Here is a 15,206-nt window from a genome sequence, read left to right as displayed (position 1 = left end):
GTAAATTGTAGTAGGGTTTCATAAGAAGTAGTAATGAAATAACAAATATCTTACATTTAAAGTACAACAAACAATAACAATGAAATGTTTTTCTGGAACACTTCCTAGAATAAACTATTCGCAGAATTAGGCTGCAACTAGTTCATTTTTGGTGGCACTGATCCAAGTTCGGTTTCGTACACAGTTCCTGAGGGAAGATATGGTGTTGTGAAACCACTATAGAGGTCACTGTCTAAAAAAAGTACATTTCTCTATTCTCAAGTGTGACAAATAACAGTCAAAGCTGCATTGCAACAGACCCAAAAGTCTCAGGTTAACAGGGTTTGTATAGGATGGGCAGTGGTCAACAAGGGCCTACAGTAAACAAACAACATGTTGGGACAAGTTTGAAGGTGTTATGTTAAAGTGAACACGTTTGTATTATACTAAAAACATGTAAAGACTCCCTTTGGTGTCCCAAAAAAGACATTCTGGCTAAACTCCAAGAAAAGTGATTCAAAAGAAGACTTGTTCCTTACCAGATGATGACAGCTGCACTGGGTGGTTTCCCTAAGGATACATTTGTTATTTTACCCAAATTAGTTATTTGAACCATTGTCTCCCTTTGGCACAGTGTTTCTGTATTGAACACATTCTTTCACAAGTAAATGGTTTCCACAACAGTGCTGAACTTTTGAACTTATTTCTTTGTCAATATGCAATGCAGTTAGTACAAATGGGCCACACGTATGATAAAAACAAGATGTAACCTTTTTGAAGAAGGGTGATCGTTTGTACAAATATATTCAATCTATAATTAAATACATACATGTAGTCTATCCATTACAGTCTAACTTGTATTAATAGTCATTATAACACTGAAACCAAAATAAATACAAGTCATTATTCGTTTATTGTTCAAAAGGAATTGCAAACATGATTTGAAAAAAGATGTTTTATTATTATTATTATTATTATTATTATTATTATTATTATTATTATTATTATTTGATAATACATTCACTAAGGTGTCTGCCTAGCTAATCTAAAAAAAAACATTAAAAAGAGACATATTTGGGTTTTTCTGTTATACAATTTAACATTTACTCATGACAAATTGACCGATACGTTAGCAAATAAAGCATCTACCAAGCACTATTACCAGTGTTGATGCTTTAAACATTTAAACGACATATAATACAATTGTTTTTAGCTTGAGTAATGTGAAACTAAGGTCTGTTTTATTTATAATTTAAGAACACACTGTACCAAACGCGGCAGCAGACTCAACAGCGCCGCCCGCTGGCCGAGCAGGTCAGGAGCACACACGTTGACACCGTGGTTGAAACAAGCGTCCCGCCCAGAATTGAAACTTTGGCGGCGCTAGCTCAATGGCGCTCGATTATATAAACGACAACAGCCGGAGAGGCGGGGCTCCTCACTTTTAGAACGATATACATTGTTAGACTCCTCCCGTCGCCCGTCGGTAAACGATGTACTAGAAAACAAACGCACCGCTGTGACTCACGGCTTTTACTTTAAAAACATTGTCGGACATAAGGAAGTAAGCAGAGAAAATACAAAGCATTGAAGGATAGAGGGAGTAAACCGTTTAACGCGGAGGCAGATAACACATGATTTAGTTAGTAGCACCACATTAGATTAAGGGTAACATTAGAAGAGGAATATAAAGGCCACTTCAGTAGCCACAGAGTGCATCAGATATGTACTTTTTAGCTCAAATAGTGGCTAGCTAGTTGCTAACATTACTGCAACTGTAACACCACTTAGCAAACATGTCATGTAAAATGTTCCTCGTCTTTTTCCATGGCAGTCATTTAGCTTTATCTTACTTTAAAGGAAGGAAGCAACAATGTAGTCAGTAATGTTAAAGGGACATCATGCAGAAAAATCCTCGGATCAGTATTGGACTAACTTAGCAGGAAGCTGTTAGCTAGATAGTGTTTTAAACTGTCTCTTTAATGGAGAGAAGCAGCGAGGAAGAGGCACCTACTGATGAAGAGGATGGAGACCAGGCCGCCTGTTTGATTAGGACACCAGGCAGGTCGGAGGATGAAGAGGTGAAAGTGACACCTGCATGCAAGCCATTCACAGGTGGAGTACCAGAGCCTTCAATGGACATTTTGGCTTTAAGGCTCTGTAGAGGATTTGTGCACCAGGATCCAGAGAAATCAGAGACTGGACCAACAAGTGGTGTGATGTCTGAGAGTCAGACAGATGTAGTTGAGCCAGAGAGGGATGCTCCATCTGTGTCTCCCTCAAGCCTTGTGGAGACCTGTAGTCCATCTCCATCAAGCCTCTCCTCTTACTTCTCCTCAAAACATCACCATCTAGATCTCTCTTCATCCTCATCTTCCTCTTCCTCTGTGTTGTCCCTGACTCCACCCCTGCCTCCCTCGGTGGAGCTGTCAGCCCTGTTGACTGACACAAAGCTGACCCTAGATGTGTACAAGGGAGGAGCGGCTGCACTGCCTTTGCTCTGGGGGTCCGTCCCGGGGCAGCTGAGGGGCCTCCAGTACCTGAGACTGGGCTCTGAGGACCAACCAGCTGTGGATGCTGCCCTGGAGGTCCTGCCCCATCTGACAGAGCTCCGATCATTGGCTGTTCGGGGTACTTTTCTGATTAATTTCATGTGGTATCGGCTGCTTTTTAACATAGATGGTTATAGTGTATAATTCAGCTTGTTTTGTTGTGTTTTTGGCTGTTGCATACAACAGTAAATACATTGATACTGTGTTAGAAGAATATTTTTAATTTGGGTGATACAGTATGAGGTACTAATCCATATCCAGTGTATAAGAAAGTGGCTGTCAGCGCAGAGATGTACATATATACAGAACAGCAAAACACCCTATATTTAGAAATATTTTCACTTCTTTACCTTGCTTTTAGACAGCCCTTAGAATAGCATACTCTTGAACTGATATTCATTTTAGTTTACAGAAAGTATGTTGGTATGCTTCCTGACTGGTAGTCCTCTCTGTTTCTCCACCATCTACACTGACCTATAATAAGTACCTCATACTACCCCACTTCAATTGATCAAAACTATCCATGTAAGCTCTTATGTTATGGGTGTTATTCTTGTATTTGTGTTTCCTTCATCTCAATCCCCCCTCTTCTAATTGCACTATTCTTTCTATTTCAAGGACACTGTTTTTACGACTCGCATGGTGACCCGCTGCCTGGCCTCCTCACCACCTTGCCGACATCTGTTTCCTCCCTCTCTGATCTGGTGCACCTGGATCTCTCCTTCAACCGGCTCTCCTGTCTGCCATCCTGCCTTCTGAGCCTGCCCGTGTTGACCTCTTTGCTCCTCTGTAACAACCACCTCTCAGCTTTGCCTCCCGATATAGGCCAGCTGTCCTCGCTCACCTACCTCTCCCTCCTGGGGAACGAGCTGGTCTCTCTTCCCCAGAGTCTGGGTCAGCTGCAAGCACTACAGACACTGGATATTTCACATAACCTCCTTCAGCAGTTACCTGATGAAATTGGTTCTCTGGAGGGGCTTGTTAAGCTGGAATTGTCTCACAACAAACTGAAGCAGCTGCCAGAGAGCATGGGTAATAAACTGTAATAAACTGGAATAATCATTTCATTCATGAATGCAGCGATAACAAATGTTGTCTTTCCTTGTCGACTAGGCTCCCTTCTTGCTCTCCGGGAGCTTGTCATCTACAGCAATGACATCCGCCTGATCCCACATTGTCTGAACAAACTGCCTCTGCTGAAAATCGATGTGCGTGACAATCCTTTGGGACGGCCCCCAACCCCTCCCCCTCTCCCTCCTGCACCAAGTAAGCAGAGAAGATGGGCTTCCAATTGATTTGTGCTTCAATCCTTCTGACTAATTAGATGTGGCGTTTGTCAGCATATTCACTCTTTTGCATCACCTTTTTCTTACCAGATCAAGCAGAAACAAAAGTCCAAGAGTTGCACCTCGGATTTAATCAGCACAGGTACAGCACCACTGAATAGTTTCTCAATCTGTTTTCTGTAAATGAAGGCGTTTCTTCCTACGTCAATAGTAATTATGTCATGCTTCTTTTGCTTCTTAGTTTCTGTGTTTCGTCTGCTGGGTGTCATGTGTTTCTCCCCGGGGGGGCTGAGCTCCTGTTCCCCCCGGGGTGCCTGGTGACAATCACAAGACTGAAGTGGGTTGAGAAAAGGCCAGAAAGGAAGTGGGTGAGGCTGGAGGAGCATGACACCTTGCTGAGTCGTCCACTGGAACTCAGTCCTCATGGAATTACATTTCTAAAGGTATACAACTTAATCTGTTAAAGGGACACTGATTTTAAACAGGAATATCAGTTTATGGTCATTTTTGGCATTACTCTCTATCACAGTTACATTTATACAGATGAAACGGTTACAGTCTACAGCCCAAAAAACAAGCTTGGTGAAGTCATAGTGTACTCATCAGGGCTATCCCATTATGGGCTTGGAGACACAGTGTTATGGAAATCTAGGACCCAACACGGCTGGAGAGTACAAGTCAAAGTGATCAAAACAAATAAATGGTGAATCGAGAAAAGCTGTCTTTTGGTTATTTATTTGAAGCTTCAAATACACGATAGAATAATTAAATATGTCACAAGTCGAACGGAGTATAAAATAGTCTGCCCGAGAGTGAGCAGTACAATGAAAAAGCAGAGGTTATATATGAAAAGAGTGGGAATGTTATAACTCTTGTGTTCACACGGCCAAATTGTTATGAGACACCTTCTGGCCTTGAGCAGATAGCATAACGGTTCTGCTACGTTAGAAAGGATTCTTTCAGAGGCACCGGATATGCGACAATACGAGATTTTGTAAGCACCGTAACTGCACGTGTTCCGTAGGATACGAGTAGAACCAGTAGTAGTTCCTAGGGAAAAATAAGGTGGTGTAAGAGACGTTTTGTGGTACACTCTGGATGCAGAGGCTGTGTTTCATCCCTCTCAAATGACTAGGTGCACATGGCTGACGGGTTGGTACTTTGCGTATGTGGTATCAAACGTGGATGCACGCAAAGAGGAGTTAGACCGATTACTGCCTAGCATAACGTCACTCGGTTACGCGGTCTTCACCCTTGATGGGTCTTGTCAGAGCCATAAACGCGCAGAGGTGTTCAACCTGGGTCAGAGAGCGCGGACGAACTGGCACGGACATTGATGAGTCCTGGGGGAAAAGAGTGCATGCATAACATGACCCATTTTGTCCTGCGGCCTGCAAGAATGATCTCAGAGTGTGCCACCAGACGTTACCGGTGATCCCATTACTGGTCTGACCCACATCAATGTTGCTATGGTCGTTATCGCCTATGTATAGATTAAATGTAGATGTACCTATGGATGTCAATAGTGGCGTCAAAGGTTGCTTACGCTTTTCCGGGGTCTGAGTTTTGGGCGCGATGTCTATGTAAAATGTGCCACACGGGTCGGCGCCGGATACATACATACAGACAACAAAATAACCCTTGTCTGATATCTGGGCAGCCTGTAGTTGCAACAGGATAACGGGGCTCGATGAATTGACCTTGGAGATAGACAATCTCCCTTTGATGTTTGTTTTGTCGTCCCATAAGTTATAACCCCAATCGGTGTGCGCGGTGGTCCATAAAACAAAAGTCCAGCCCCCCGAGCAGTGAGTGGCGGTGTGACTGTCACTCTCGACATAGCAAATGTAGGCGTCTGCCCCCCCCAGTTTCTTAGGGTCGGGGCAATGCATGTAGTTGCACGGGCCTAACTGCACTGTGCTATCTTCCCCATCCCTTAGAGTAATGTTACCAATCCCTGTCTTGACCAGCCCCTCGACCCATGTGGTTCGCCCTGCTTTCCCCAGCCCCTCGACCCATGTGGTTCGCCCTGCTTTCCCCACTAGTCCTAACACAACTATCATGGCAAGTATTCAGAGGAACCATTCTATGATTGTCCAGGCTCTCCAGTAGTATTCACATTGCTCACGGTTGCGTTGTCGTCTCTCCAGGCGAGCCCTCATCACGAGGGGGAAATGTTCCATGGGGTGTGTGAGTGTATTCTCTCGGTCGATTTCGTGACACGGACAGTCAGACTTCGCACACTGATAACACAAACGAGGAACCAGAGAGCATATGAAACCGCTCAGCTGGCACCCGCTCGTGACACCTTGTGTGTAGTGTGTTTTGGTGTATGTAGTGCAAGTGTGGTGCTGGTGGTGACTAGGACACGTCACTTGTTGTCATCTCTGTTGGTGACTAGGACACGTCACTTGTTGTCATCTCTGTTGGTGACTAGGACATGTCACTTGTTGTCATCTGTTGGTGACTTGGACACGTCACTTGTTGTCATCAGTTTCTGTTGGTGACTTGGACATGTCACTTGTTGTCCTCTGTTGGTGACTCGGACACGTCACTTGTTGTCGTCTCCTTCTACCGTTTCTCCTTTCCTGTGACTACGACCTTGCAGTGGCTGGCGTGGACCCATGTAGCTCTCTTGGCGACCTTGACCGCTGTCTGGGTGACGAGAAGCACCTGGTAGGGACCTTGCCAACGATTGGATTTCCAGCTCTTTCTCCGGAAATCCTTGATCAGCACGAAGTCGCTGGGTTGAAGGCGGTGAAGCGGACCAGTGGCAGGAGTAGGCAAGGCTGCGGCTACCTGACGTCGGATGTCTGCTAAAGTGGATGATAGGTTAACACAATATGACAACATAGCATCCTCACACAAAGTTGTGGAGGGAAGAGGACATCCTGGAGCCTTGAGTCCAATCTGTGGAGGAGCCCCAAAAAGGATTTCAAATGGGCTGAGTTGACTCCGTGTTCTTTTCCGCATCCTCATGTACATCAGCACAATGGGCAGAGCTTGTGTCCATGACAGACCTGTGTCTGCACAGCATTTTGCTAGTTTGTTTTTGATTGTGCCGTTCTCTCTTTCCACCCCACCCCCACTCTGCGGGTGATAAGCACAATGCTTTCTGATGTCCATGCCCATGTATTCTCCTATCTGCGTAATGGCCTCATTAGCAAAATGTGAACCGTTGTCACTAGACATTTTGTCTGGTAGTCCCCATCTAGGAATTATTTCCCTCAGTAGTGCCTTTGCCACAGCATTTGCTGTCTGTGCTTTTACTGGGAAAGCTTCAACCCATTTGGACCACATGTCGACCACCACCAGACAGTGCTTCTTACCCTCTGATGGGCTAAGCTCAATGAAATCCAGCATTAGGTGCTCAAATGGCCTGGTGGGAGGTGGATGTGCTCCGGGTCCTGTAACCTTTACTGGTCTACAGAATTTTGCATAATGCAGATTAGGCATGCTTCACAGTGCTTTTGAGCTGTTACTGTGAACCCCCTTGTGAACCACTCCTGATTGATAGACTCTAACATATAGAGATACAAATAACTTTGTTGCTTTAACAACATTTCAATAGAAGTTGTCTTAACTCAATAACCATCGATGCAACCTATTGCCTTGATTGAGGTACATGGTGTACTTTTCCTTCACTACATGTATGTAATACCTTTAGTTACTTCACAGATGTGGATGAATGATGTGAAATATAATCAAGTGTTAAATCAGACTTTAGTTCCACCTGGAGTAAATCCACAAGCTACCCTGCAGTCTACAAAGCCATTCAAACTAGCTGCACCTTCACCAGCTTTGAGAACACTTTCATGATCAATCATTATAAAACATATCATATATATTATTCTGAAATGGACCAATCTGCACAACGACTACTTTTACTGTCTTTACTTTCACTATATTCTGATAATACTTTTCTACTTTTACTTGAGGAACATTTTGAATGCAGGACTATTACTGTAACACTCTGGTACTTCTACTTTTACTCAAGTACAAGATCTGAGTACTTATAATTTCACTACAAGATCTGAGTACTTATTCCTTTACTCAAGTACAATATCTGAGTACTTCTAATTTCACTACAATATCTGAGTACTTATTCCACTTCTGGTAGTGTATTAGTCTGAATTGTAGCTACAAAATCACACAGAGCTGCATAAAAATAGAATAATATGTACACGTGTGTACAATGATTTGTAGGTAATTTTGACTACTCAAGACACCTCACTTATACATCTTTAAAGTATTGGCTTTCAGAATATTAAACTTGTTTCGGCAAATTTAGATGATAAAATACAACTTTGAAGCTTGTAACGGCATAATTACAAGCAGAGAACGGACTAATGTAACATCACAGCAAGCATAACAACAGCCGTGTGTTATGAACAGTGTTGGGACTAACGCGTTACAAGTAACGCGTTACTGTAACGCCGTTATTTTTGGCAGTAACTAGTACTCTAATGCATTACTTTTTAAATTCAGTAACTCAGTTACCGTTACTACATGGTGCGTTACTCCGTTACTGCGTTAGTTTTTTTATATAGTCAACAGCCAGGTGAACAGAGATGAGAACTGTACTTAAGTACAGTACTTGAGTAAATGTACTTAGATACTTCCTGTGTCACATGCGGAGACGGGCTGTGGGCGTGTTTGTGTTGTTTACTAACAAGACTGTCATGGCGGCGGAGCTCAAGTCTAGTTTCTCCACCTGGAGATATTCTCACTATTTCACTTTTGTCGAGCACAAAGAAAAGAACGTTTTAGTTAAATGTAAGTTGTGTCCTGGCGGGTCAAAGAGCCTATCTACTGCCCAAACCAGTCGTTCAAATCTCTTCAAACATCTGCAAAAACAACATGCTCGGACGAAGCTAGTAGCTAAGACCACAGAGACTCAGCCGACGCCACTCCACCTCCACCTGCACCTAAGCAACAGCGGCTGGATTTTAACCAAGGGACTGCTAGCCAGGGGAAAGTCGATAAAGCCATTGCACGGTATGTTGTAGAACACATGCAGGCTATTGCTACAGTGGAGTCACCCGCTTTCAGGGAGCTAGTTAGCATGATAGCATGTCCGGGTGGCACACGGCATATGGGACGGAAAACTTTTTCCAACTACTTGGAGAAAGAATATACAAAAATGTAAAGCCAGCTAATATCGATGCTATCCAGATTGCATATAATGCATGTCAAGTTGATCAACAGATTGTATTATTCTCCAATGCAATAACAGTACTGAAATGAAGGCTATAAGGGCATTAATATAATGGGAGCCCTTTTTTTAAAGTAACTAAAACGTTACTTTTCACAGTAACGCATTACTTTTTGGTGTAAGTAATCAGTAAAGTAACTGAGTTACTTTTGAAATGAAGTAACTAGTAATGGTAACTAGGGGTGTTGAAAATAATCGTTTCTACGATGCATTGCGATGCGGACGTGGACGATTCGGTCTCGATGCAGTGACGGAAGATAATCGGTTATAGAGTAGCAACGTTGCTTCCTGATTTTCCGGCCTCGGCTTTACTATAACGTTTTTTCTGTCACTTTAATATCAAATCGGTCGGTGACGCAGAGATCAGGGAACAGACGTGACAGCGGCACAGCAACACGGAGCAGTCTGCTTTATCCACCAACACAAGAACACCAGTCCAGAACCCACAGCAGAAGGACCCGCTCCGAATCACTCCGTGTCGCTGCGGCTCAGAGACACAGGGTGTGTCTCTGAGCACGGAGTGTGACAGGGATTTATGTTTTTCAAATATAATCACGTTACAATCATGTCAGGTGTTTGGTGGATTTAATTAAGTCTTGGATTGCAAAGTATGAATGTCCTCTAGCAATTTTCAGACGATATATACGTGTGTAAAGTTTGTGAAGGCAGGAGGAAAAAAGCTTCCGCGATCACCGTCTCCTCTCCGTTCCTCCAAGCCCCGCCCCCTCCCTGAAAATAATGAGTGACAGGCTGATAGTGACCCGCAAGAAACGTTGTTATTCACTTAATCACTGAGATATAATGAAGCTAATTTAATCTCATACATTCATGGGATTTATGTAACAGTAAGACAGAGAATGTAAGTGTGCACCCACATGCAGTATTTTTGTTTGTATATGCTGTTGTAAATACTCCTGTTGTCTGCTGTGTTCAGACTCAAATCCTGTGTGTGAGGCCTCATTCAGGACCTTCAGTAGTGCTGCGTACCGGTACGCCGAACCGGTACTGGACTTGTAAAAAGTTTCGGTTCAAGTCCGGTTAAAACCGGAACGTCAGGAACCGGTACTTGGACTCGCAAAAAAACTGGCACTTACGTATATTCTGGTGTCTGTGGTTATTTAAACATTCCCTGATAAACGTTATTCAGTGTCAATAAATGAGTGCTAATCCCAGTGTGCTCAGTGTACAACATCACATGTCATTTCACCTTCGATTCACGGTTTGAAAACGTAGCGTTTCGCCACATGCTAATGCTAACCGGAAGTGAAGACTTTTCAGAATAAAAGTATTAAGTAAATAGTGTGAACTTCCGGATTTTCAGAATAAAACTGATTTAAATTAAATAGTGTATTTAATTCAAAATTACGCCATATCAACATTGATTTTAATTTCTAACAGTATGTACATCACTATGTATGTAGTATGTACTGTTTAATGTAAACATGTAGAGTTGTAGAAAAGACATGGTGTACAGACAGTACAGTACACTCTGACTGTACAGTCACTACAGTGTAGTGTATACTGTATAGTAGGTGTGTAACAGTGTAATGCGTATAGTCTACTCTACACTCTACCTTTCAGCAACGTTTTAGGGATTGAGGCTCAGTCAGCTCAGGGACTGTTTGGTTACTTTAGTTTGGTAAATGAAATACATGTTTGAACTTTGTAGTAGTTCACTGTAGTTGCTGTCATAAGTCATTTGTAGACTAAGTGGAAAAAAGTGTTTTTTTTACATTTGTACTTTGTAGAGAAATGTAGACACAAGTTGGAAGGGAGCACAATAAACCTGACGAGTTTGAATTTGAGTTGATTATGAGTTAATGTTCAATTGATAATTAGCTCACAATAAGTTCACTTTAGTTACTCACACAACTTCACACAAGCCATGGGTTCAGGTCCGGACTTATAAGTCCGGACCTGAACCTGAACCTCTGGACTTGAGTCCGGACCTGAACCTGAATGTGAGTCCAGGTACGCAGCACTAACCTTCAGTGTCCTTTCTTTAACAGAAGGCTGTGGCTAGAAGCTGCAGCTAGACTGCAGAAGCATTAGCTTTTTGTTTTTGAGGATGGAACATCTTCACACACGGAGGCTAGACCTATACAATTCATTTATTTTGGTTTATAAATTAATGTCAAGACATTTATGTTATTGATTTCTGAAGCACTTTCTAAATAATAAAAAGAGAGTTCATATGTATTTACTGCATGTATGCATTGATGAAAAATAAGCCATGTGCAGTAATATAGAAAATTGAGGATGCAACGCATTGGTATGAATCGTGATGCACCGTGATGCACCGGGATATCGAACCGAATCGAATCGTTGACAGGATAATCGTAATCGAATCGAATCGTGAGACCAGTGAAGATGCACAGCCCTAATGGTAACTAGTTACTGGTTTTCAGTAACTAGCACAACACTGGTTATGAACACATACGCAAGAATGACATCATCTGTCGCTTAGTGACAGGTTTTGGCAGAGCAGCCAATGATGCAATACGCTTATCTGAAAGCGCTTTCCCCTCTCCTGAAATGACATGACCCAAAAATGTAACTGTTCTTTGTACATATTGGACTTTTTTTTACCATTTAGCCTTAACACAAACGTGTGAATGTGTAAGGTTTACCATTATATTCAAATGTGAACAAAAATGGACTGTCTTTGTGTACCGGAACACTGAAAAAATGCATTTGAGACATCTATGGCAGTAAATATGTTGCAGAGGCTGGAACTTGGCAAATAATCAGATAAGGATTCCGGACGAGCGTGCATGCACAGCTGCATTTACATCGTAAATCCTGGACAAATCTCCACTCGTCAGGAGGTTTGTCTCTGATCTTTTTGACAGGAAACACTGGAATCGTTACACGGAATAATGACCCCTTGTTTAAGCAGAGAGGTAAACACTGGCCGAATGCCATCAACAGCTTCACGTTTCAATGGGTACGGGACGGAACGTGAACATTAACCCTACGTCATATCTGTGAGCTGCCCAGAGTGAGTATGGCACATCTGAAAGCGCGGCAGGAAGCTCAGAGACATGATAATTACCTCATCATCCTCAACCAACAGCAATGTGCGCAGAACGGCTACGTTCGTGCACATTTTCATTTGATACACGTCACGTGACATAGAGTACATGACATATTCTGTGTGTGTAGGTGCCCAATCAGTGACTGACTCCCAATCTTTAACGATTGGACCCAAATCCCTCTATCTATCAGTGGGGCCCCCTGGCTAGTGAAATGTGTGGACCGCCCCTGGGATTTGATTAGGGCTGTGCATCTTCACTGGTCTCACGATTCGATTCGATTACGATTATCCTGTCAACGATTCGATTCGGTTCGATATCACGGTGCATCACGATTCATACCAATGCGTTGCATCCTCAATTTTCTATATTACTGCACATGGCTTATTTTTCATCAATGCATACATGCAGTAAATACATATGAACTCTCTTTTTATTATTTAGAAAGTGCTTCAGAAATCAATTACATAAATGTCTTGACATTAATTTATAAACCAAAATAAATGAATTGTATAGGTCTAGCCTCCGTGTGTGAAGTTGTTCCATTCTCAATGTCCTGAATGTGGCATCACACACAGGACTTGAGTCTGAACACAGCAGACAACAGGAGTATTTACAACAGCATATACAAACAAAAATACTGCATGTGGGTGCACACTTACATTCTCTGTCTTACTGTTACATAAATCCCATGAATGTATGAGATTAAATTAGCTTCATTATATCTCAGTGATTAAGTGAATAACAACGTTTCTATCGGGTCACTATCAGCCTGTCACTCATTATTTTCAGGGAGGGGGCGGGGCTTGGAGTAACGGAGAGGAGACGGTGATCGCGGAAGCTTTTTTCCTCCTGCCTTCACAAACTTTACACACGTATATATCGTCTGCAAATTGCTAGAGGACATTCATACTTTGCAATCCAAGACTTAATTAAATCCACCAAAAACCTCACATGATTGTAACGCGATTATTTTTGAAAAACATAAATCCCTCCCTGTGTCTCTGAGCCGCAGCGACATGCACGGAGTGATTCAGAGCGGGTCCTGCTGTTGTCGGTTCTGGACTGGTGGTGTTGTGTTGGTGGATAAAGCAGACTGCTCCGTGTTGCTGTGCCGCTGTCACGTATGTTCCCTGATCTCTGCGTCACCGACCGATTTGATATTAAAGTGACAGAAAAAACGTTATAGTAAAGCCGCGGCCGGAAAATCAGGAAGCAACGTTACTACTCTATAACCGATTATCTTCCGTCACTGCATCGAGACCGAATCGTCCACGTCCGCATCGCAATGCATCGTAGAAACGATTATTTTCAACACCCCTAGATTTGATACAGCTGGTTGTGTCTTGTGTGTGTGTGTGAGTCTAACAGAGATAGCGCTACCCAGCGAATTCCAATACATTTTTAAACATGAGCTCATCATTCACACATTCCAACAGAACAACTCTCATCATAGCATTTAAACGGATCTTTCAACCACGTTAGCAGTACAATGCAAAATGAGAAGCCTCCACACAGCAGGTGGAAAAACACGTTGATCAGTCAAACGCAACAACTCCTGAGAATCAGGATATGTCAGCAGCCCATTGATACACATTCACCAGTTCTTTATCATCAAATGACACTTTTTTGAACCATCGTAGGAGATGGCTGTCGGACTTTAAGACCCTCATTTGTGGAAAAATGAGGTCCAAGCCGAACCGGAGAATCAGATCTCTGCCCAGTAAATGTATTGGGCAGGCAGATGATAAAATAACTGTTTTTTATTGATGTGGGAAATGGATGACTGTCACCACCGTTATCTTTACTCTGAAGTAGTACAGAAACTTCTCCTTTACAGTTACCCAGCTCCTATTGAGTGAATACATCTACCACTAAATTTGCATTCAGGCAAATCTGCCTTTTTTTACCACAGAATGTGTAGCCCCAGAATCAACCAAAAATGTGTGGGACATTTCTTAATGCAAACATTCACTGTCATATTTCAAATATGTACCCTTTTTAATTACAGACATGTTCTCTAATTCTTCTAATTTCTCAATAGCATGTATGATGCATGTGTGTGTGTGTGTGTCACTTCCCTGGTTAGATGCTGCTGGCATGGGGTCCGTCTCCTCAGACCGAATTCTCTCCTCCTCCACTCCCTCCCTCGACTGTCAGTTTGAAGAATTGTCTTTGTTGTGGTCCGATTTATCCGATCAAAAGTTCTTTTTCTGCTTCTCGTGTGGGCATTCAGCGATCCGATGACCCGTCTGTCCGCAGTTAAAACAGCGATTGTAGTTATTGCGGTCTCTTCCTCGTCCTCTGCCTTTTCCTCCCCGGCCTCGGAAACCTCCTCCTCTGCCCTGGCCATCACTTTGGGTCCAGGTGGTTGTAATAGCCTGGACCATGGTCAGCTGGCCGGGGAAAGGGGAGCATGTAGTTATTCCTTTTTGGAGGTGTTCTTTTCTGTAGAGTTCAGCTTTCTTCGAGTCTCTTTTCTTTTTCTCTCTCTTGTCATGGATCTTTTTCAGTCCTGCTTCTTCTTCTTCATTTTCTTTTCTCTGTCTCTCTTCGTCTCTGCTCCCTCTCTGTGTGTCTTGCTGTGCAGCTGCTCCAGCGGCGGCTGGTATGTTGACCTCTGGTCCAGCAGCAGCAGCCCCTCCAGGAGCCTCATCAGCAGGTAGCAGATGGGGAGGTGGAGGAGGGAATGGAAACCCCGAGTCGAGGAGAGGGTCCCGCACGCCTGAAAACAGAGGATAAAGGGAAGCATGTGGTTTATATTGTGGAGGAAACACTTTTTCTCTTCCTTTTCACTCTTATCCTCAGCCTGTATCTTTTTTATTGCCGCGGCCAATTGCCTTCTTTCACGGCACTCTGCTTCATCCTCCCAGTATTTTAAACACTTTCTATGAGTGTCCAGTTTTTCCAAGTCTTTTACTTTAACTTTATTTTTATCCTTCATTCCATCTTCATGTTCTTGTAATTTATTCTTTAGGTTCTTGATTTTTAATTTACTCAAAAAAACCTCCCTTAGGAAATCCGAACATTTCCGTCCATATATTTAATTTAGACAGACTTTCTTCACCATATTTTGCTCGCATGACATCCACAATCGGACCCTCAGGAGAATGTACTAATCCCCTACCCTGCTTTGCTC

At 42.9% G+C, this 15,206-nt stretch overlaps 1 protein-coding gene across 1 annotated transcript in view; it reads left to right on the top strand.

Annotated features, from left to right (window-relative positions):
- The first annotated feature begins 1,513 nt into the window (after positions 1-1,513).
- pidd1 (p53-induced death domain protein 1) overlaps positions 1,514-15,206 on the top strand; it is a 28,339-nt gene continuing 14,646 nt past the window's right edge. The window contains exons 1-5 of the mRNA XM_034085742.1: positions 1,514-2,610; positions 3,150-3,563; positions 3,645-3,797; positions 3,908-3,959; positions 4,059-4,260. Of these exons, the coding sequence (XP_033941633.1) occupies positions 1,962-2,610; positions 3,150-3,563; positions 3,645-3,797; positions 3,908-3,959; positions 4,059-4,260 (1,470 nt within the window). The 5' untranslated portion in view covers positions 1,514-1,961. The remainder of the gene's footprint in view (positions 2,611-3,149; positions 3,564-3,644; positions 3,798-3,907; positions 3,960-4,058; positions 4,261-15,206) is intronic.

This window comes from Pseudochaenichthys georgianus, chromosome 6 (genome assembly GCF_902827115.2).
Source record: "Pseudochaenichthys georgianus chromosome 6, fPseGeo1.2, whole genome shotgun sequence".
Lineage (NCBI taxonomy): Eukaryota > Metazoa > Chordata > Actinopteri > Perciformes > Channichthyidae > Pseudochaenichthys > Pseudochaenichthys georgianus.
The sequence above is the reverse complement of the archived record's forward strand: the minus strand, read 5'-3'. Positions and strand labels throughout refer to the sequence as shown.